At 36.8% G+C, this 25295-nt stretch overlaps 1 protein-coding gene across 1 annotated transcript in view; it reads left to right on the top strand.

Moving 5' to 3' along the window:
- The first annotated feature begins 2519 nt into the window (after positions 1-2519).
- Positions 2520-25295, top strand: part of LOC149814642 (mitogen-activated protein kinase homolog MMK1-like) — a 36263-nt gene continuing 13487 nt past the window's right edge. Inside the window, exons 1-3 of the mRNA XM_089990263.1 lie at positions 2520-2883; positions 14555-14684; positions 22797-22934. Coding sequence (XP_089846389.1) covers positions 2663-2883; positions 14555-14684; positions 22797-22934 — 489 coding nt within the window. The 5' untranslated portion in view covers positions 2520-2662. The remainder of the gene's footprint in view (positions 2884-14554; positions 14685-22796; positions 22935-25295) is intronic.

The raw sequence follows: 25295 nt of genomic DNA, 5'->3' as shown, positions 1-25295 counted from the left end.
TAATGGTTTAGATGTAAATGTGCAACAACCTAAATTTGATTGATTGTTTCATGTGTGTGTCAACTTTGATTGGCCTAAGTTATGCGACTTATCCTAAAAGGTATTTTGGTAATTGAGTAGAACAAACTTTTAGTAGGTTGAGTGAGTTCGGTTTTGTTTGAGGAAGGCTTAATCACAACTGTTTGTGATTTTAGAATCTGGAATAAGCCTTATCTATGTTTCCATGTGTGACTCAGGCCAAAATGGGAAGCCCTTTGTCTGATGACAAGTCAAATGTCTTGACTTATCGCCGGACCCTAATGACAAGTGGGCCTAGTCAAACGCTAAGTTTGGGTTTTGGGCCCCAACCTAACAACAATTCAAGCTGTCTATAGACAACTTAGGTATATTTTAAGGCAGATATGATAGTGTCTAATGACAAGTTAGAATTTTTTGACTTGTTGTGGGACAAAACTGTTTTGATTGACCAACTTGTTTTGTCTATAACTCCTTAACCCTACATCTTTTGAGGTGCCATTTTGTTTGCTAAAAATCTAACATCCTCTACTTTAAATAATATTTTTTTTAGTACAAACCAAAAATAGATTGATTTGAGGGAGAATTATAGTATTGAAATGACATAATTTTTGTCATCTTTGAAATCTAACTGTTTTTAGTTCTTTTCATCTTAAGGACAAAAAATTTGAAGAGGCTTTGAAGGCAAAAAATCAGGTGAAAGATTTGAAGCAAAGTATGAACTTTGACTCTAGATAACCATGGTCAAAATTGCGGTGTCTAGAGGGACACTAATGTGACAGTCCATGACAAGATCTGAGCTTCTCAAATGTAGGATCTCAACGAGAATGTGAGACCTAGATCTAAGAATGGATACCTTTTGGATCAAATGCAATTAGGCAAGACATGATATCACACCTCACTTATAATATTCACAATCCAACTTTTTTCATCTCTTTTTTTCCGTATTTCCCCTAAGACTAGGTCATGGATTTAATGATGTGCTACATATGGACCTTTTCAAATGGGCCCACCATCCAAATAAATAAGTATATCAAAAATAGTGTATCCATCAAAAAAATCAATAAAAAATAGGACAGGTGGGTAGGTTGCATCCAAGCATGCATATAGAATTAGGATTTCTTCTTTTTCTCAAGCTTTAAACAATGCGAATATGATTTGCTTTTTGAAGGAAGAAAGAAAATGCAATTAAAGTTGCAATCAAGGGTTTCACCTCCACAATTCTTTATTTTGTGATGTCAACCCAATTTAACACCAAATACCCAATCCCACTCAATAATTGGTTTTTGCAAATGACACAATAATATCAAAGATCTATAAAGCTGGACAAAACTAGACTACAAAAAGGCCGCGATTGGACGACCCAACAAAATCAGGAAATTACGAGTTCCATTCGGTGCATTCAAAGGTTCAGCCCTAGTTTGCATGTGATTGTTATGATACCAAGCAAAACCAGTGGTTTATTCTGGGTCACGACCAGTGTTGTGAGAGGCGTACGCCTCAGTACCTGAAGCGTAGGCCTCAGAGGCGAGGCGCACGCTCAAGGTACTGAGGCGTGCTGTGATGCACAAACTGGCCCTCATCAACCTCCAGAACCCCCTCCTTCATCCCCAAGTCTTCCTCCTCCGCCCGATTAGTCGGTTGTGCTAACCTCAAGTGCCGGTGGATCCACTGCCACTTGCCGGCCAACTGCTCCTCCGCCGCTCCCTGCCTCCCCTCCCACCGCTTCACTTCCATACCAGTTGTGAGAGGCGTACGCCTCAGAGGCGAAGCGCAGGCTCAACGCCTCGCTTCGCCTCATCGCATTTAACAACCTTGGTCACGACCAGCTAAAGCTAAAGTTCTACTAAAAAAAGTTTTCACTGGTTAGAACCTCCTCAGGGAATATAAGGTTTTCACGAGACTGATCCTGAGCTGCCATCAAACACGAATACCTTCTTTTAAAAGAATATTTTGTTCCATTGAATTCTCTAAATCTGGAGAATATGCATATCCAACTCTGTCCAATCAATGTTGGTCCAATGTCAATGTTTATCATATATGAAGGTCACACGTGGTGCGGTCCTGATATTTGGGTATGGAGGAAGGCATGCATGCCAGGGTCGGTCCTAATCTTCATCTCTATGCTGGCAGCCTGAACACTTACCATTTGTTAATTAAATATCTTTTATCCAACCAACGGGACTCAGCTTGTGTGGCAGGAGAAGTTAGTGCACGTCACCTCGTGTTGGAGGTTGCAAGTTCGAATCCCAATGGTATGCTTGTATAACTGGTAGGGTCAGTCTAACCCCAGCTTTTTCTGTCAAGAAAAAAAAAAAAAAACAGAGGCCTGCGGTTTGAATCGACCGTTTCTCCGTTGGTCATGAAAAAAAAAAAACCACGGACTTTGACCTAACGCTGGAGTACAGTTTGGACAAGGAACAAAGCGAACCGCCTTTAAATCTCGTTCGATATTGTCTGGACAATTCCGAGTCCTTGGACGTCAAAATGAAAAAATAAAAAAAAGGAGAGAGAGAGAGAGAGAGAGAGAGAGAGAGAGAGACTTCTTGTCGGAAATTTCAAGGTTTCCTGGAGGGATCGACCGAAGGATTTCCAGGGTTTTCCCTCGCTTTCTCTCTGTCTCTGGGCGTTGTAGATCGATCGGAGGATGGAAGGTGGGGCACCGGACACGGTGATGGCGGAGGTCCATCCGCCTCCGCCGCCGGAGAACAACGGTCCTGCGGTGCAGGCGCTCGATAGCATCCCCTCCATCCCCAGTCATGGGGGACGCTTCATTCAGTACAACATCTTCGGCAACATCTTCGAGGTCACGGCCAAGTACAAGCCCCCCATCATGCCCATCGGCAAGGGAGCCTACGGCATCGTCTGGTGAGAACCCTTCTCCTTTCTTCTCTCCCTCAATCTTTGCCCTTTCGTCGATAGCTTCTCGGACAATTTCGTGGATTTGTCAAACGTTTTCGGTTCCCAATTATCTATCGATTCTAATTCGTTTTCGAGATCGGGTATATTGATTATGAGTATGTGGCTGTAGTACAATTGCCAGAAATCGGTTGAGATTGTGGTGGTTTCCCCCTCCTTCACGCTTGCTCTGATACATTTAAATATTTGTACTGCATGTGAATTTAATGGCCGATAATTGATAGTAACGAAGTTGGGGAAATCCATATTTGGTTTCTTTTGTCAAATTTGATGATCAGTTGGTCCGAGTGGATTGATTGGGACGAATCCGATTTGGAGAAAGACCCAAGTATGGATTTGAGTTTGACCCTTCCGAACTGCAATATTATGTGGATGATCACCCAAATAGATTCATGGGGAAGAAGTCCATTAATTGAAAAGAGCCCGAGATAGAGAAAGTGACCATTCTACGTTCGATCCCTCTGAAATGCAGAATTATGTGGTTAATCACCTGATTTGACTGCTAAAAGGCAACTGTCATCGATAAAGTAACAATGCTGCATGTTATCTGAATGACGCACAACAAAAGATTAACACAGGTCATTGCAATGTATGGATATACATCTGAAGTGGCAGTATGCTCGAAACGTTTGATTGCTATTGATCGAAGGTAGAAGTTTTGGAATATATGCATTTGAGATTAGTTCATTTACTCAGGTCTATACAATGCACTTTTGTTACATTTTTTATACTCCTAATTCTAGTAAAATTTCCTTCTTTGATGCTCTTTACCGACCTACATATCAGAGCCTCAATTAGTAAAATAATAGGGATAGCAGTGGACCTGGGCAGGTGCGAGGGACAAGCTCTCCACCACTGCCCTGTCTCAAAATTACTGCCCCGCCCCCGCCCTGTGCTCTGATGTTTGGGCCCGCTCCTACAACTTGGTCGAGTTTATACCTCTTTGAATGTACACTCTCATTTACATATCAATGACTTTAGTCAGTGTCCATGGATATATATCTATTTTAAATTAAGTAGATGGTTTATCAATATTCGAAATTTCAAACACAAGTGCTACATGGTACAGTATATCTGGTTTCACAATTTCTGGTGATGTTACCAATTCAAGGAGTTTCATTGGCAAAAGGCAATTTTAAGTGCCCACTACCCTGCTTAAAATGATAATACAGAACGTGATATACATGATCAGCCTTGGGAGTTGAGACCTTTCATACAGCTGCCTTCTTTGTTGAACAATGTGCCCTGAAGGCATTGGATTGTGCAACCTCTTCAGTTACAAAATTGATGTATACTATCCTTATATTGTTTTGGTTGTATTTGTATGTGGCATGTGACAAAATCGATCTGATTGTAATTTATAAAGTTATAATTTATTGATTTGTTGGCAACAATGCCATCCATTGTGGATATTTTTGTCTTTTTCATCTTATCATTGAACTTCATATCATGACAAATTGGTTGGTGAATCCTAACTTTTCACCAATATAGTTTGCATGCAAGTCCCAAGATACACCAATAATGGAGCATCTACCGTGTCTCCTTAAGAATGAGACTACCACCTATATACCTCCCTCAAACATACACCTGAACTGTACTTTGAGGTCTTAATCATCTCACGTCACCCACCAAAACATATAACACTTGTTCTCCTGCTCTTATAAAACCATCAAAACCTATTCAAACTTTTCACTTTTCCATCAGGACTTAATGCTCTCTTTAGTGCTGTCATACCCTCCAGTGTCCATTTGTAGCATCCCTTTGTTATCACTAATTAGCCGATGCAGATGTATCTGTGTCAACTCCTTTTGCTATTTGAGCCTCCTGCTGCTACAGCAAGTTTATTGCTTAACCAGACCATACCTATCGAGCTATTGCCTCTGCCTGCCATGTCCTCTCAACATTTGCATGCCTCTGTTATGACATGGAAAAACTAGGCCAATTGTGATAATTTTTTTCTTTACAAGGAGTTTATCACCATGAATGCAAGCAAACTAGATCTACTTCTAGCATGTGACCTATAATCAATCTTGTTGGTTTGGTGTCAAAGGGTGAACAAATTCATGTTCTATATGGAAGGGGCGACTTGTAAATGTCACCAAGTTGATGGGACATCAGAAGTTCGAAACCCACGGGTGGCGCCCCTTGCCTCAAGGTTGAAGTTGTGCATGTTAAAATATATGTAATACCTATATTTATATATATATATATATATATATATATATATATATAAATATAGTTCTCATTCACTACCCGATAAGGGGTAGTTTTGTAATCTCGCCCAATAGGGGCATTTTAGACTTTTTCCTTTTCTTCTTTTTTTCCTTTTTCTTTTTCTATTTTTTCCTTTTTCTTTTTTTGTCTTTTTTATTTATTTTTGTGCATTTAATGCACAGCCATTGGGGGCCCCAACAAAGAGTCGTTGGGCCCCCAACGGTCACAATTGTGACCGTTGGGAGCCCAACGACTCCTTGTTGGGACTCCCAATGGTCCCTCTCTCTTGCTTTTCTCTAACTCTCCCTCACTCCTCTCTTGCCTATAAATAAGTGGGGTCTCCCCCTTTGTAATGTGTGGCTTCTTCAAGCCCTTTTGTGCATTTATAAGATTTTATGCTTTCTAGCCATTATTGGCTTTTGTGTATGTCCTCTTTTGGACTTGTTCTTTGATTTCTATGTGTGAATGTCCATTGTAGGACATACATTTCTTTTCCGCATATTTCATTACATGGTATCAGAGCCTTGGTTGTGCTCTTGATTCATATTGCTAGTTGTCTTGTTTTATCTCTCTTTGTTTGTCCTCCATTCTTGATTATATAATGGAAGGAGAACAAAAGATTGATCTCTCCTTCAAGCTCAATGGTACTAACTACATGATGTGGGCCGCCGCCATGGAGAACAACCTCAAAGGTAAAAAGCTTTGGGGATACGTTATGGGCACCATTAGGGAACCTCAACTTCAACTTACGAAAATTGATGGTGATCAAGAAAAAGCTCTAGAAGGAAATGCTCGCATGAAAGCTATTGAAGATCACCAATCCAAGGTAGAAGATTGGGAAAGTAAGCATGCAAAAATTCTTGCATGGTTCATGAACAACGTGGAGTTAAAGATTTGCGCCAACATTGCTAAATTCCGCCTAGCAAATGAAGCATGGTTCTTTATGAAAGGTATGTATACCCAAAAAGACCTTGCTCGTCAATTCTTCATCCAAGAAAAAATTCGTACCATTAAGCAAGGTGAAATGAGTGTAAGAGATTACTATAGCACTCTTGGCCCTTTGTGGGATGAGCTATCCCTTCTTGAACCCAAATGGGTATCAAGTGAAGATGTTGAAATGAGGAGAGAACAAATGGAGAAAGAACACTTTTTCCAATTTTTACATGGGCTTAGGCCCGAATATGAACAAGTTAGGTCCTCCCTCCTTCATAGATCCAAACCACTTCCATTGGAAGATGCCATAGCCGAAATATGCCAAGAAGAAACACGTCTTGGCATGATTAAAGGAGGAGATGAAGTTCTTGCCGTGTCTAAACCCGACAATCATATGAAAGCATATAAGCCTCCACACTTTGGGAGGCAAAATAACTATAATGGCAATTATAGGAAAGCCATTTGCCATCATTGTCAAGAACCGGGTCATATAAGACCTAATTGTCCAAAGATAAATGAACCTCCAAAAGGTAAAGTTGCTATTATTGAAGAAATCCCACAAAAGAAGGAGGAGACAATGAAAGGGAAAGAGTCCTTCTCCCTTGCTCAACTATCCGAAGCACTACAAATTCTACTCAAGTCGCCATCAACTTCGGGAGCCGCCATTGCCTCTTCTTCTCCTCCAGGTACGCCTTCTTGGATCCTTGACTCTGGAGCATCTTTTCATATGACCCCTATTGAAAATAGACTATCCAATGTATGTAGAAACTCCAAAAATTCCTTTGTTTCCACCGCCGATGGTACCTCTTTACAAGTTAAAAGTTTTGGAACCTTAGATTTTTCAAAAGATTTTTTTGTGCCAAATGTAAGAGTAGTACCTCAACTTAATTTAAATCTTTTATCGGTCTCCCAAATATGTGATCATGGATGTGAAATCTCCTTCTCAACCAAGGATTGTTCTATACAGGATCTCCAGTCCGGGAAGCGGATTGGGCAAGGCCATAGGAGGGGAGATCTCTACTACATGACCCACTTGAAACTTCCTACTAACTCATTTTGTAATCATGTCCAAGATAAAAATATAGAAACTTGGCATCAAAGACTTGGACATCCAACCAAACAACAACAACAACTACGCCTTCATCCCAAAACAATTGGAGTCAGCGATATGAACCAAAAAAGAAATTCATTTTGGGTCTTCTACATGAATCCTTTTCCTCCAATCATTTCTATCCAACGCCATGTCCTCGGTGAGGTTCAAAGCATTCATATCCTTTCCTATCATCTCCATCCAAGTCTTCCTAGGCCTACCCCGACCTCTTTTAACTAATATATTTTCCCATTTCTCCAACCTTCTAACTGGAGCATCATTAGGCCTTCGCCGAATATGTCCAAACCACCGTAAACGATTCTCTCGCATCTTATTTTCAATGGGTGCAACACCTACCTTCTTACGTATCTCTTCGTTCCGAATCTTATCTTTTATTGTATTTCCACACATCCATCTAAGCATCCGCATCTCAGCTACACTCATTTTTTGAATATGATGTCTCTTGGCAGCCCAACATTCCGTACCATATAGTAAAGCGGGTCTAATAGTCGTCCTATAAAACTTTCCCTTCAACCGCAATGGCATTCTACGATCGCACAGCACTCCAGTAGCACTTTTCCATTTCATCCACCCAACCTTTATCCTATGATTTACATCTCCATCAATTTCTCCATACTTTTGAATGATGGATCCCAAATATTTGAAATAATCATTCACCGGTATATCTTGCTCACCAAGCTTCACTACACTCCCATCACTACTTCGTTGCTTACTAAACCGACATTCCATATATTCAGTCTTACTCTTACTCAACTTAAAACCTCTAGCTTCCAATGTCTGTCTCCATAATTCTAACTTAGCATTAACCCCAGCTCTAGACTCATCAATCAAAACAATATCATCAGCAAACAACATACACCACGGTACATTTTCTTGAATTGATCTCGTAAGCTCATCCATCACTATCGCAAATAGGAAAGGGCTTAAAGCAGATCCTTGATGTAACCCAACCGTTATCGGAAAATTGGTTCTCACCCCTCCACAAGTGCGGACATTGGTTACTACTCCTTCATACATATCTTTAATTATACTAATGTACTTGAGAGAAACACCTTTCTTCATCATTGTCCACCAGAGAACGTCCCTAGGTACTCTATCGTATGCCTTCTCTAAATCAATAAAAACCATATGCAAATCTTTGTTCCTCTCTCTATATCTTTCAATAAGTTGTCTAAGAAGATGTATAGCTTCCATAGTTGATCTTCCAGGCATAAAACCAAATTGATTCTCCGATATCATGACAACCTTCCTCAACCTAGACTCAATCACCCTCTCCCAAAGTTTCATAGTATGACTCATGAGTTTTATACCACGATAGTTTGTGCAATCTTGTATATCACCCTTATTCTTATACAAAGGCACCAAAATACTCTTCCTCCACTCATTAGGCATCTTATTTGTTCGCCAAATCAAGTTAAAAAGATTTGTCAACCATTTTAAACCTTTCTCTCCCAAGCATTTTCAAGCCTCGATAGGTATACCATCTGGGCCAACTGCCCTTCTTGATTTCATTTTCTTCAAAGCCTCTGCAATTTCTTTCTTTTGAATCTTGCGCATGAAGTCACGATTTATCTCATGAAAAGGAATGGAGAAGTCTCCAAGATCTTGAGCATGACTATCATTAAATAGCTTATCAAAATAATCTATCCATCTCTCCTTAATCTCCTCATCTTTGACTAAAACCCTTTGCGTTTCATCTTTGATACATCTAACCATACCCAAATCCTTCGATTTCCTATCTCTCATCTTTGCAAGCCTATAAATATCCTTCTCGCCTTCTTTGGTATCCAACTTGTCATAAACCTCCTTATATACCTTAGCCCTCGCGTTTCGAACAACTTTTTTAGCTTCCTTCTTTGCTATCATATACTTCTCCAAATTCTCATTATCACGACTCTTACTTAGATTTCTATAACACTCTCTTTTAACCTTAATAGCTAATTTGACATCCTCGTTCCACCATGATGTATCCTTACCTAGTGGTGCACCGCCTTTAGACTCACCCAATACCTCCTTAGCTACTTTTCTCATACCACCCGCTATCTTATTCCACATTGATTCTGAATCCTCCTCGAGACACCAATCAACTTCCTTAACTACCTGCTCTACAAACATTCCTTGTTTAGCTCCTTTCAGTGCCCACCACTTAATTCTAGGATCTATCCTATGTCTATCCCTTTTGCGGCATTGTCTAATTCTAAGATCTAAAATTAAGACTCTATGTTGTGTAGCTACACTTTCTCCTGGTATAACCTTACAATCGATGCAACAACCCCTATCTCTCTTTCTAAGTAGGAAAAAATCTATCTGACTCGTATTAACCCCACTTTTAAATGTTACTAGGTGAGACTCCCTCTTCCTAAACCAAGACTTGGACATCCAAGCTTCTCAAAAATGTACTCATTTCGCTTTGGAAAGAAATTTTGTAATGAGAAACATTTTGTTTGCAAGAGTTGTATTTTTGGAAAAATGAAATCCACCCCATTTCCAAAAAGAACATTTGTGTCAAAAAGACCCTTTGAATTAGTTCATTCGGATGTTTGGGGTCCTTCTCCGGTCATATCAAAAGGAGGATACTCATATTATGTTACTTTCATTGATGATTTCACTCGATATGTGTGGATCTATTTTCTCAATTTAAAATCCGAAGTTTTTAACTTCTTTAAAAAATTTCATATGATTGTCAAAAATCAATTTTCAACTAATATCTCCATTCTTCGATCCGACTCTGGTGGAGAATATCTATCAAATGAATTTCAAGAATATTTGGAAACCAATGGAATTTGTCATCAAAGGTCATGTCCTAGGACTCCCCAACAAAACGGTCTAGCCGAAAGAAAGCATAGACACATCTTGGAAACCACTAGGACTCTTCTTATTTTCAAAGAAATTCCAAAATGCTATTGGGCCGAAGCCGCCTTAACCTCCACTTATTTGATAAATAGAATGATATCCTCATCCCTACAAAATATATCTCCATATGAAAAACTTTTTGAAAGAACACCCGATTTTAATAGATTAAGAATTTTTGGGTGTAAATGCTTTGTCCTTACACATAAAAGAGATAAGTTATCTCCCAAGGCTATCGAATGTGTGTTCTTAGGATACGGAGAAAATCAAACGGGTTTTAGGTGCTTCGATCCCAAAAGCAACAAACTATATGTATCAAAAGATGTTACATTTTTAGAAAATGAGAACGGTTTTGAGAAACATAAAGATATTGATGAAAGCGAATATGCTTTCTTATTTGATCTTCTCTCTCAAGAAGATGTGATTCCTCACGAAGAGGATGTTCCTAATGATTTAGAGGATACTCCTCTTAGTAATGTTGAAAATGCAAGTAATGATGTTGAAAATAGGTCCATTCAAACCTATGCTAGGCGTGGTCAAGAAACTCCTATTAGCGCTTTAGAAAAATATTCTCAAAATTTCAACATAGAAGAAACCTCTTTAAGGAGATCTAGCCGGATCTCCAATCCTCCTAATAGGTTTGTTTCCTATGAGTCCCTAACACCTAAATATAGGGCATGCCTAATTGCATTACACTCTTATCATGAACCGTCACACTATAATGAAGCCAAAAACATTCCTCAATGGGTTGAAGCCATGAAACTTGAACTTAGTGCCCTTGAAAAGGCTAAAACTTGGGAAATAACCTCATTACCCACTGGAAAGAAGTCTATTGGATGTAGATGGGTCTTCAAAATTAAAACTAAAAGTGATGGGTCATTAGAACGTTATAAAGCTAGGTTGGTAGCCAAAGGATATGCTCAAGAGTACGGAATAGACTATGAAGAAACCTTTGCTCCCGTAGCTAGAATGACTAGTGTTAGGACTCTTATTGTGGTTGCATCCGTTAAAAAATGGCCTATCTATCAATTGGATGTCAAGAACGCATTTCTTAATGGCGAACTAAGTGAAGAGGTCTATATGGATCCTCCACCAGGAGTATCCATTGGTGAAAACAAAATTCTTAAACTAAAAAAGGCACTATATGGGTTAAAACAAGCTCCGAAAGCTTGGCATGACAGATTTAGTACTGTAATGACTAGCTTAAATTTTCGTTCATGTTATACTGACACTGCGTTATTTGTGAAAAGTGCAGGGTCCTCTGTAGTTATTCTACTACTATATGTTGATGATATGATCATCACTGGAAGTGATGAGCAAGGAATCCATGATATTAAGAAAATTTTAAAAGAAAATTTTGACATGTCTGACCTTGGTTTCTTAAGATATTTTCTAGGTATTGAAGTTGCATATTCACCTCGAGGGTACATCCTCTCTCAGATGAAACTTGCTGCTGACATCTGTGCCAAGTCTGGAATTTCGGATGATAAGAAGACAGAAACCCCTGAGGTTATCAATGCGAAGCTGAGACTGGAAGATGGGACACTTCTTGAGAATCCTACTCCCTACCGTCAACTCGTTGGGTCTCTGACATACTTATCCATCACTCGGCCAAACATAGCTCATGCAGTTCACTCCGTCAGTCAGTTTCAACATGCACCTACAACTGTGCACATGAGTGCAGTCTTAAGAATTGTCAGATATATTAAAAACACTATACCCTTGATTTAATTGCTTATACAGATGCTGATTGGGGAGGAAATCCCAATGATAGAGTCTCAACCACTGGTTTTTGTGTTTTCCTAGGTGACTCTATGATTTCTTGGAGATGCAAGAAGCAGCATAAAGTATCATTGTCCTCAACTGAAGCGGAATATCGTGCAATGACCACTACAACCATGGAGCTTGTGTGGCTTAGAAGTCTCCTCTGTGATATGGGCATCGCCATCTCAATTCCTTCGAAGATGTGTTGCGATAACAAGAGTGCTATCTATATTGCCAGCAACCACACCTTCCATGAGCGTACTAAACACATTGAGATGGATTGTCACTATGTTCGAGATGAATACCTAAAAGGAACCATAGCATTTCCCTATGTCACATCCGAGTACCAGTTGGCGGACTTTTTCACCAAAGCTCTTGCTGCTCCTCGTTTCATGTTTCTTCTCAACAAGCTTTCCGTTGTATCCCCGTAAAGCTTGAGGGAGGGTGTTAAAATATATGTAATACCTATATATATATATATATATATATATATATATAGTTCTCATTCACTACCCGATAAGGGGTAGTTTTGTAATCTCGCCCAATAGGGGCATTTTAGACTTTTTCCTTTTCTTCTTTTTTTCCTTTTCTTTTTCTATTTTTTCCTTTTTCTTTTTTTGTCTTTTTTATTTCTTTTTGTGCATTTAATGCACAGCCATTGGGGGCCCCAACAAAGAGTCGTTGGGCCCCCAACGGTCAATTGTGACCGTTGGGACCCCAACGACTCCTTGTTGGGACTCCCAATGGTCCCTCTCTCTTGCTTTTCTCTAACTCTCCCTCACTCCTCTCTTGCCTATAAATAAGTGGGGTCTCCCCCTTTGTAATGTGTGGCTTCTTCAAGCCCTTTTGTGCATTTATAAGATTTTATGCTTTCTAGCCATTATTGGCTTTTGTGTATGTCCTCTTTTGGACTTGTTCTTTGATTTCTATGTGTGAATGTCCATTGTAGGACATACATTTCTTTTCCGCATATTTCATTACAGTGCATACTCCCCAGTGGGCAGGGGGTACCTCAAGGGTTTTACCAACCGGAGGCCAGCCAATGTGCGATCAGTGATGGTTTTTTTTTTCCCTTGGATTATCCAAAAAAAAGTTCATGTTCTATATGAATGTTACACAGTAGATGCCATTGAAAGACCACTGGCCAAAATGTTGTTTGGTATAGAGTATGAAATTGACGTTAGCATAAAAAAGGTTAAACACCCAGCTTATTGCTCAGGATACATGTAAGTTTGCAGCCTCAAATTTGATTATTGTATTTATGATACCACTTGGATTTCATATACATCTATTTGTTTGCACCTTAAGTCAAATAAATGTAGAGACAAGCAAAGTACATAAATAGAAACTAATCTGTTAATGAAGGCCTTTTTTAAAATAAGCTTTTAGAAAGGGGAATTGAGCTTTTTCATTACCAACAGAATTCTTCTTGTTACTGACCATTCTTTATTTATGTGCCTGTGTCAAGCTGTTCATCATAATAACAACCTATGGTGGATGATATGGTTATAACCAGTGAATCCATGACTGACATTAACCATATGAAGGCTATTTTATCTACTTTTTCCTAGGTAATAGATCTTGGCCCACTTGAAGTGCAGATTGATCAGCACTTTGACAAGCTTCTTGGATCTGAGTATAACCCCTTTTGGGCCTGATAAGATCGACATGCTGTATTGGATACCAATTGCCACTTTTGCGGCCTTTAGTAGTTGGGTGAAGATGTAGGTCCATTACTCTAAGTGCTATCATTTGTTAAATATCCCAAATGGTTTTATCAAGTATTCGACTAGTGACTTTAAATTTTGGCATTTAAAGCATGTGAACATAGTTTATCCATGACATAAGGAGAAAGTGCTTCCTGGACTAGAGTTTTACCTCTACTTGGTCAGTGTCAATTATGACTTATCTTTGGTGAGATACAATGACTTTAAACTTTGGCATTTAAAGTATGTGAACATAGTTTATCCATGACATGAGGAGAAAGTACTTCTTGGACTAGAGTTTTGCCTCTACTTGGTCAGTGGCAATTATGACTTATCTTTGGTGAGATATAAAGTATTCATTACTTCTATTTGGCAACTTTTCTATCCTTTCATGTACTTGATGTTAAACCTCTGTTCAACACTTTTGTGAACCTTATTTCTTTAATTCAAATAAAAATTTGGATGAATTGCAGTTGGAGCATAAGGAATGAAACCACCATTTTTCAGTGAATATTTGTAGATTGGAGAAATTGATTAATGGATAAAAAATTTCTTTAAACAAGAGTTCATTAAAAGCACAAAGTGCATTCAAGAATCAATATACGCACACCTACATCAAAGGAAACATATGGAAATCTTCAGCCTCAAGAAGTTAAGGTGAAACTTTCCTTCCTCGAACTTCACAAATACATATATGATCATATGCTTCTGTTACATATGCCCGTGATATGATAGGTCCACTTTTGTGCATACCTTTTCAAAGGGTTATCCTTTTTTGTTGATTTGTTTGTTAACCATGTCTGCCATTAGATTTAAGTATTCTCTTCTATTTTTCCTTTTTTTCTTTTTTAATCTTTGACTGGAACTATGATGATTAGTTTCTGGTGGTTATTGTACATTTTTCTAGTAAATATTGCGCCTTTGTTGGAAAATATTAACATTGTTCTGTTATCTTTTGAAATCTGATAATTAGGCTTTGCACTTCAGTTTATTTTTTTCATAAAGAAGGGTTCATTTGATTTATTATGGTTCACCCTTAAAGCTCTGCCTTGAACTCCGAGACGAATGAACAAGTGGCAATTAAGAAGATTGGAAATGCTTTTGAAAACCGAATAGATGCTAAGAGAACTCTGCGTGAGATAAAGCTTCTTCGTCATATGGATCATGAAAATGTGAGATACTGGGTTTTCTCTTTTGTTTCTTTTGAGTTGGTTTTGTGTTATCTATAACTGATACTTTTTGCAATATATTTTATTCAAATGCTGTCTGGCTTGTTACATTTATATTTTCTTAGTCTCTTGTTTGTGGCATAAACCATTACTTATTGTTTATTTTCGGTGCCGATTTGCTAACATTTTTTAGTGTAATTGATTGGTCAAGCCTGTTGATGGTGAGTACTTCCCATTTATGGATTTTTTTTGAAACAATGGGAGCAGTTACTTCATGTTCAAATTATTGCATTATTCCTAAATTTTATTTTTGCTGACATTATACATGTATGCATTATTTGCAGTAATGCAATGGAAACAATATTTTTAACCAGTGTTGAGTTTGGAAAATAAACCCTGACAGCTGAGCTATCTGCTGCCACTTGTGTAGTTGTTGAAGTTTTCTGTCAAAAGAACTCCACCTTTTCTGTGAACTGCGAATATACCCCAATTGTGTAAAACTGGCAGCATGACATGATGGGAACTTAACTTTTGCATTCTATTCTGGGCCAATTAGCACCATTCTCATGCAACTGTAAAGATCATATCTGCCCTTTTGGAGTGATAGATCATTCTCAATAGAATGCTTTCTTTTTGCCACTTCAGACCCAGGCCTAGGTCTATAACATGATTATTTGGGACTTTTTGACTTTTGAACCAAATGAGCTCTGAGGCTTCTCATTCGTATCAAATGTGTTAGTCATAAATATATTGGCACAATCATAAATTAGTAACATGTATTAAAATAACTGAGGCTTATCGTAAAGGAAAATATCATAAAAAGTCACAAAAAGACTAATTGTGACCTGGTCCATGTTTTAACTCCCGTTCAGCCATCCTTCTCTCCTTTTCTGGAAGCCTAGAGAGGCATCTTATGAGCTACCGTCTCTCTCTCTCTCTCTCTCTTTCTCTCTCTCCCCCCAAACACACTGTATGTTCTTCCTCACATTTTCTGTACTTTTCACTTTCTATCATTGTATCAGTTGAAGATTGATCATTCACTTTTTTGATTAGTTGGATTCTGCTGTCATTACATGTGCAAGCAATTTTTGTAATCCTAGAAGTGGGAAATCTCATATTAGTTTGCAGTTCAAGCTGTACTTCATAAGGATTCAAAAACATAAAGTAGACGAGAACTCATCTACCACTTGTATATCTGCTAATTTTTTCTATCAAAAGAACCTCACCTTTTCTGTGAACTGCAAATATACCCCAGGTTTGTAAAACTCCCAGCATAACATAACGGGAACCAAACTTAACTTCCAGTCTGTGTCAATATACCAGTACTCATACAACTATAGATATCAGATCTGCCTTCTTGGAATGATGGATATTTAACTCTTGTACCAAATACGCAATACTGAGGCTCCTTGTTTGCGTCAAATGTTAGAAACATTGTAAACATCCAAAAACCAAATTGAACCTGGCCCATTCAACTCCCATTCAACAAAAGCCATCCTTCTCTCCTAAGCGCCTTCTGCTGTCCTTACATGTGCAACCGTTTTGGCAACCCTAGAATCAATAAGAATCTCATGTTAGGTTTGTGACCCCCTCTTTTTTCTTGACTCATCTTCAAAGAATGCACTGCAGAGATTAATAAAGAGTCAAGCCATCAATGCTTTAGTTTCTTCTCTGATCCTGACAGTGAATATCTGAAACATTGGCTCTTTGCTTGGACAAAATGATAAGTTCTGATTGATATCAAAGGTATAGTGCTGTTACTAATATTAATTATTTCACATTTTTTCTATATTTCACTTTCTCATCCCCTCTTTTCCTTCTCGCTCAGAAACTTGTTTTTTATTTTATTTCCTCTCTTTCCATTTGTACTTGTGATCCAATCAAATTTCATGTGTGGCCCTCACTTCCTCTTCTTCTAACAAAGCCTTTTTCTAAGTTCTAACAAAACTTGGCTCCGAATGAGGCTAGAAGTTAGTGTGTGTGGCGCCATCTGACATGGGTTAGTGCTGTTTGTTTCAGCACGCTGGAAAAGTTGGGCACCTAGGAGAGCAAAGATAATTCTGCCCTGTCTCTGCTACTTGGGAGCCAAAACTAACTCTTTGAATACCAGAAGTAACCTTTTGAAATATTTAAATGCCTCTGAAAGAATATATAAAATCAGTAAAAGATTGTTGCTGATGGGCATTTTTAGCATTTTATTTAACAAAGATGGTTACTTTTTATTTTTTCTTCTTTGCTTGGGAATGACTTTGGTTACATAAACAATGTCATGGTGTTTATAGAATCTGTTCGCATTCAATCAATAAACAGGCTGTCTTTGTTTAATGGGATTGCCTGCCAATAATAGTTGTTCTTCTCTCTCATATGCAAGGACAAGAAAGTCCTTAGCCTTTTCCAATAATAGCTGTTGTCCTCTCCCATATGCAAGGGCAAGAAAGTCCTTAGCCTTTTCCAGGAAAAGACTGAACCAGATTCTTAAAAGGGCCTATCTGTTATGTTCTAATTAGTTGAAATTTTGATCATATTCTAGAAAATGTTTTCTTCCTGTTTTAATTACGATTATTGGTTTGCTTGGATATGAGTTTCTCCTTACTGACCTGGAGGTCTTCCTTATGCAGTTGGAATCATGGCCATTCATGGATTATGAAATATTGATCAGTGATAGAGGATGGGCATTGTTTACATGAATAAGTTTAATAACAAAACCGAATCCATTACCACCATGAATTTCAAGTTGTCCGAGCCTTAAACTGATGAAATCATTACAATTGCAATTTGTCAGAGCCTTGAATTGATGAAATCATAACATACGTTAAAAATCAAATTGTTGTAACTCATTACATCAAAACATTTGCAACTGAAGAAAGTTGAAAAGTAGCAAAACAACAAATAGGTTGTCTAAGGTTGCATCAAGAACTGAAGAAGACTTGAAAATTTAAATGCATTTTGCAAGCATTTGTGTTGTTTTATTCTTCCTGTTAGATCATTCAAATTCTTCATGGGGTAGTGTTTTACTGGTTTACTAAGATGTAATTTTTGTGTTATTTTCTTCTAACTTCTGGAATTTGCTTCATATATTTGAATTCCATATGCAGGGAAATTCTTTCATCAGCCATGTTTGTTGTGCTATATCTGTTAAAATGTATCATTCAACATTTGTAATATTATATATATTTTATATATATAAAGTATAATACATATTCATATATGGTATATATGCATATGTATTATCCTAATTATATATATAAAATATATATTTCTCTATTTATAGGCATAGGGGTAGTTTAGACATTTCCAGTTTTACGCATATTCCATTTGGAATATGTTTGTAATTTTATCTTTTATTTTATTTTTTATTTTTTTCCTTTTTTCGTGGTTTGCGCAACCTAGGGTGGCTCCCCAAAGAGTCGTTGGGGAGCCCCCAACGGTCACAAATGTGACCGTTGGGGGCTCCCAACGACTCCTTTGGGAGCCCCCTAAGTGGCTCCTTTCTTGTGTTATAAATAGGGGTCTCCCCCTTTGTATTTTCTAATTCTTGAGGGAGCTTATGCTCCATTGTAATGGGGTTTTTACCCCTTCTCCATTATTCTTCAATGATATGCAACTTATGACTTTATGTCATATTTTTCCCTTTTTATGGGTTTTATGTGTTAGCACATTATGTGCTTATGTTGTTTCCCTTTAATGGGTATATTTGCACTCCACGTGCATAAGTATGGGTTCATTATTGAACCCAATGTATTCCAAGTCACTTTCTAACATGGTATCAGAGCAAGGTTGAGATCGAGTTGCTTTTTGGTGCATCGGGAAGCGTGGTATTCAAGAATTTGTTAAAGAAAAATGGTGAAGTATTCATTTCACTCTATTGTCTTTCTTATAGTTATTCGGTATGCATTCTATTTCTTTGAGTATTGTATGAAGAATGGAATATGTTCTTTTCTTTATGTGTGATTTTTGTCATTATGTCTTTTTTGAGTTTCTTGCTACTCCATTGAATCGTTTTCGTATGTTTTTCTTTGAAAAACTTTAAATGATAACTTGTTTGGCGAAAAATTAGATATATGATTGCTCAAAACTTGCTTTAATGGGTCGGTAAAATTTATGACCGTTGGAACTTTGAATTTACATTTTAAACCTAACCTTGTTTATGAAAATACCTTTATATGAATGTTTAGTCTTTAAAGAAAGGTATGTTAAGATTAAAATGCTTGTGAAATATAGTTTTTTGAAAAATGTTTGGCATATATGAAAAATTCCATATTATGTGTCCATTTTATATGAGCAACATTTAATTAAGAAAGTTTTTTTTTAATAATACCGGTTGAATTAAGTTTTAAAATGGTCTTATGGAATATGGTGATTTTCTTTCCATCTTTACACTCTTAAGGATGTTTTCAACATTTAGAGAGTTCTCTCTCTTTTCAATAAGAGACATTTATATTTTTATGTTGTGATTGTCTCTTGTGGGATTTGGTGTTTGCCCTTTTGTTTGTTCATTAGTGAATGTTGTAAGTGCTTAATGCACTCTTTTGCTTTTCCGCATATTTTATTACAAAAGTTATGGTCTTCACTAATGTTTATTGTGTACTTATTTCATTAGGAGTAGGTAATAATCTATTAAGTCATGTTTTTCGATAAAACTTAAGAGTGTTAAATTTTTCCTCAATAAATGTTTACTTTTTATTTAAGCCATAGTACAATCTTATTTATCATAAGGTTTTGCTAATGAATCTATTTTGTTGGGATTTCTTCCACTTTAATGGAGTTTTCTCCTTCTTTGGGAGTTGTATATGTTTGTTTGTTCAAACTCTCCTTAAGGAGCCTTTCGGTCCTTATAATCTTCTTGTGAGTATATACTCTTTTTTGAAGATTTCATGATTGTTTATCATTTTTAAGTTGAAATAGTAGATTTCATAAGTTTTTCGAAATTCACCATCTTTATGAATGCCTATATTGGCCTAAGTTTGTTATTTTTAAACTTCACCAACTTCACCGTTTAATTGCCCTTATGTCTTTCATAGTTAAGGCTTGTTTGTTCCAAATCGGTTCATACACATGATGTTGCTTAATATTTCATGTTATGTTGCATAGTAAGCATTTTTTTGGTGTACAAGACTTCTTTTGAAGATTAAGCATAATTCGTGGTTATGCAAAATTGTTTTGATGGGTTATATTGGACCTTTGATTCAATTTGTTAATCGGTCCTCTTTGTAAAAATTTTTTATTTGGAAAATGATTCCTTATGTGTTTATTGCCCTTTTGTGGCATTTATGTTTGTCCATCACATGTTATTTAATGCATCATTGTTTTGGCCTTATTATTGTTTTATTAGAGATGTTTGTTGAGGTGAGTTATGGGCACCTCGTGTTATATCATTTTAGATTGTCCAAATTGCCATATTATAGATGGTGGTTGAGGTGAGTTATGGGCACCTTGGGACTCTAGAATGATTTGATATATGAGTGTGTCACTAGTTTGTTCTTGTGCCATTGATATTATGGATGCTTCTAAGTAAATGTGATGGACATATGGTATTTGAAACCTTAAATGTTTTAAGGTACATTTAAAATCAAGATGTTTTGGGATTATAGCCCAACCTTTTATTTGTTTATGAATCTTATGAGTGCATTTGCACATTTGTGATTCCGTATGTTGTGCTCGTTGTGCACATGTGTTCTTGTGATTTTGCACAAGTATTCTAAGTGTTCTTGGTGTGTGTATGTTCACACATTTGTTCTCAAGAATTTTATTTTATCGATTATAGTATCTTGTTGAAGATATTTTTTACATGCATGTTATTGTTATGTGAATTCATTTTAAAAGGAGTATTGTTTTATTCGAGGTTTATTTTCATTACAAGTTTATTGCCTCAAAAGTCTTTTCCTTTTATGCCCATTATCTAAGTGTCATCATATGTAGACAAGAATTTTATTACACCTTCGTGTGTTTTTAGCCCTTTGTTGGCTTTTGCTCTCTTGGTCTAGTAGCTGAACACACTTGTCTTGAGTGTTTTTATATGTAGACAAGGCACGTTGATTCACACCATGGTGTGTGATTTTTAGCCTATGTTGGCGTTTGTGTCCTTGTTCTAGTCGCTTAGATGTATGCCCATGGTTGGCTTATTTCACTCATTTCAAGTGCCATCATATGTAGACAAGAGATGTATTATGTGTTAGCCCATGGTTGGCTTATTACTCTTGTTCTAGTAGCTGAACATACTTGGTTTTAAGGGTATTTTTACGTAGACAAGAGATACTTTTTAGTCCATGTTGGCATGTATGCTCTTGTTCTTGTCGTAGATGCACTTATGTCAAGTATTATTATATGTAGACAAGAGGTTCTTTTACACACCTTTGTGTGTGTCTTTGGCCTTTAATGGCTTTATATTTTTGATCTAGTAGCTTATACACTTGATTTATGGGTTTTTGGAGAACTAATGAGGAAGTTGTTTGTAATGGATGAACTATTATTGAAATTTGCAAAATTCCATTCATGACTTGTGTTTTTCAAGTGAATCATCTTTTTGATATGCATATCAAGTTGATTCCTTAGCATTTAATCTATATATTAAGTGTTTATGGTTTTTGCCACCCTTATATGTAAAATATATTTTTTTTTTTGTCAATTAAGTATGACTTTCATAAATGATTTTTAAAAACTTGTGAACTCTTGGGTTTATTTTACCTAAAGTATGCTTGGAGACTTCGTTTCTCTTGTTTGGCACTTCATTACATGTTTGAAGCATGATCATTAATGAGTTCTTTGAGTATTAATTCATTTAATGATAAGTATATGCATATGCTCTTTATGACCTTTTTTGGGCTCTCATTCAATAAAGCATATGTATTTTATGCCTCTTCGTAGGCTTCTTGTGGTATCCCTTCGTGGATCATTTTGTTATTCCTCATTATGGGGTTATATTTGTCCAATGTTGGACCTTATGAATGCATTATGCATTCTTGCAATTTATTTTTGCATAATGTGCTTCCGCTCATTTCTGTTTTAACATAATGTATGATTTAGAAACTTTGGTTTTCTAAATTTTTCGTTTCATGCTAAAGTAACTATTATATTATACATAAACTTTGCACCTTGTTAGGAATGTTCCTTTTTTAGTAAAGTGCAAAGGTATTTTTTACTTGTTCTTTGTTGTTTTCTTTTCTCAGGATCTTGAAGATAAGAGAAAAGGAAGACCCTTGGATAGAAGGTGCTCATCGATAAAGACATTGGAGGAAGATATTTACAATGGCATTCGTTCTGAAGGCTCTTGAAGCTTTGAGATTCTTCTTCTTGCCGTCTTCAACCTTTTCATTCCCCCACGCAAAGCTTGAGGGGGGGTGTTAAAATGTATCATTCAACATTTGTAATATTATATATATTTTATATATATAAAGTATAATACATATTCATATATGGTATATATGCATATGTATTATCCTAATTATATATATAAAATATATATTTCTCTATTTATAGGCATAGGGGTAGTTTAGACATTTCCAGTTTTACGCATATTCCATTTGGAATATGTTTGTAATTTTATCTTTTATTTTATTTTTTATTTTTTTCCTTTTTTCGTGGTTTGCGCAACCTAGGGTGGCTCCCCAAAGAGTCGTTGGGGAGCCCCCAACGGTCACAAATGTGACCGTTGGGGGCTCCCAACGACTCCTTTGGGAGCCCCCTAAGTGGCTCCTTTCTTGTGTTATAAATAGGGGTCTCCCCCTTTGTATTTTCTAATTCTTGAGGGAGCTTATGCTCCATTGTAATGGGTTTTTTACCCCTTCTCCATTATTCTTCAATGATATGCAACTTATGACTTTATGTCATATTTTTCCCTTTTTATGGGTTTTATGTGTTAGCACATTATGTGCTTATGTTGTTTCCCTTTAATGGGTATATTTGCACTCCACGTGCATAAGTATGGGTTCATTATTGAACCCAATGTATTCCAAGTCACTTTCTAACAATATCTCCCCCCCCCCCCTGCCCCGACTCTTTTCCCCTTTCCTCCTCCAACTTGCTCCCTCCCCTACTTATATCCGCAGTTCATTGTTTCTTGCTTCTATGGAGGAAGTCTAGTTTTATACCATCTAACTGATGAAAATTTTTGAACAGGTTGTAGCAATTAAGGATATAATACCACTGCCTATCCGTGAGGCATTCAATGATGTCTACATTGCTTATGAATTGATGGACACGGATCTTCATCAAATAATTCGTTCCAATCAAGCTCTATCAGAGGAGCACTGTCAGGTCATTATTTCAATTGTTGATATATTGGAAAATGATGTTAGAATTTATAAAATTGAAACATCAGCTAATTGTACTTTTCTTTTATGTTGCAAGTTGCAACATCATATGAATGTGTTGGTGGGCAATTATTTCAAGACCAACAAAGGAAGTTATTTATAAGGTTGAGTTTTTTAGGTGGTGACAGGGCACTACCATAATCCTTATAATTTAGATCTCTAAGAGTTGGATGTTGTAGGAGTTTTTGTATTTACATATACAAAGTTTCCCTGTGTAGGTAGTAATGCAGTGTCATTCTCTAAAGAATACAAGGAGGTGACATTCTGGTTGGCAAACTAAATCCCTAGATGTCCTTTGCTAGTATTTAAATTTGCAGTTTGATGACTCCAGTCAATGGTGCAGCAGGGCATGGTACGGTTGAGTTGATTTGAAAAAAATAAAACTAAAGTAATAGAATGTAATGTCCAAGGTAGTAAAGAAATCTATTTATAAACATGATGGAAAATTAAAATTTGTTAAAAATGAGCAGAGGTTATAACCTTTTAGCATTTGGGTTCATGAAATATAAATTCATTTTTGGAGTAATTGATTCTTAATCTTTTTATTGTTTCATTAAGAAAGAATGAGCAAGATGTGAAAGCTGTTTTATAAATATTTGTTTTTTTTTCTTAGATGCATATAGTGCCTACTGTTCGTGGAAGAAAGAACTTGAAATTGTAGTTTAATAGCAGTTTAATGTGGTTTAGCTGAAATGCAGTTCACCTCATAATGTATGGTAATAGATTGTAAAAGACCATGTAGTAGGTATATGTTCAGTTATTCCTTGTAGAAGTCACCAAATATCAATATGAAGAACACATTGGCAAGACATTTGGTTGATATAAATTAAAAGAGTTGGTATTTCACAGCAAAATTGGCAAAGTTTTTAAAAGTAAACTATTATGAATGGGAAAATCTGAAAATGTATCAACAATGGAATAGATGCACCTCATGAACATAGTCACTGGAACCTTTTGAAAACATTGGGAGCTTGTCTTCTAGGAAGCCCTTTTCGGAATTATGAAACCATATGCATCTTTCACACTTCCAAAACTTCATGAGAAGCTCACTTTCATTGAATTAAAAGCTTGCTTTTCCCAATATGAATTCCAATTTCCTTGATTTTGGAAAATATGTTTTGATGTTAGAAAATTTTTACTTTCTTTTGAAAACTAGTTTTTATGGTAAAATTTGCATATACAATAGTTACTTTGGTAAGCATTTAAGTAAAACCACAAGTTTTATAAATTAATGCATTTAAGGAAAAAATAATAGCAAACTTTTTTGTAAGGCATTTCTTAGGCACTCCTACACATTCTTCACTCATTTAAGAGTATTATATTCATATGTTTTGGTTTCTGATGCTTATCAAATCATGTGCACTTGTATTATGCACATGTTGCACATATTTACTACTTAGGCCTGCATAAGGTTATGTAAATTTTTATGTCTTCAGGAAATATGTCCAGTACAAATTAAGTATAAAATAAGCATTTGTTGGTTAAGTATGTAATTCATGGGAGCATACTTTCACGTAGTTGGGGGTTGTTTCCATTTGGTTGAGAGCATTCTCGCTCACGAATCTTATTCCCCATTTGCTGATACATGAACAAAGAGTGGAAATGTTATCCAAGTGGAAGAATCCTGTGACTATATACTGGGGAACCTTTACGGTTCACTAGTATTCAGGGGCTTTGAAGATGGAAAGAGTTAAAGGCAACATGTAGACTGTGTGAGTTTCATCGAACAATGGTGAATGGACTTTGAGGATTGGTTTAAGTTTGATTAAGCATCTTGTGGTGCCAATATATATGTATCATGGGGGCCTGTTACATTATGAATTTCATTGCCGTGTATACATTTTTGTTGGTTGCCAAAGTTGAAAGCTGTCGAAGATCCATAATTGGTAAACTTTAATGAAATAATTTTTGAGCAAGAGTCAAGAACATGATTGGAGATTTTGGATGGTTGTGGTCTAGATCTTTGAGATGCTAGTGATGCTGGTATCTGTGTGGAGTGGTTATAGTCATGGATGTGGTTGGACCAGAGTTGCCTGTCAGGGAAGCGGAAGCGGGGCACTTCCAAAATTTTAAGAAGCGGGAAGCGCGGGACGACTTAGAAGCGAACCATGAATCGTCTAGGAAGCGAATGAGGGGGAAGTGAAAAAAGAGAACAAAAAAAGGAAAAAAAATGAAAACACAAAAAGAATAAAAAAAGAAGGGGAAGCGAGATTCCCCTTCCCAACATGTTTCGGAAACATCACGTTTCGCGCTTCCGAAATGCGCTTCGGGAAAGCGTGCTTCCCCATGCCCTATGGCGCTTCCG

The sequence above is a fragment of the Nuphar pumila genome, chromosome 15 (assembly GCF_984573655.1).
Source record: "Nuphar pumila chromosome 15, dmNupPumi1.hap1.1, whole genome shotgun sequence".
In the NCBI taxonomy this organism is placed as follows: Eukaryota; Viridiplantae; Streptophyta; class Magnoliopsida; order Nymphaeales; family Nymphaeaceae; genus Nuphar; species Nuphar pumila.
This window is presented reverse-complemented; position numbering and strand designations above follow the sequence as displayed.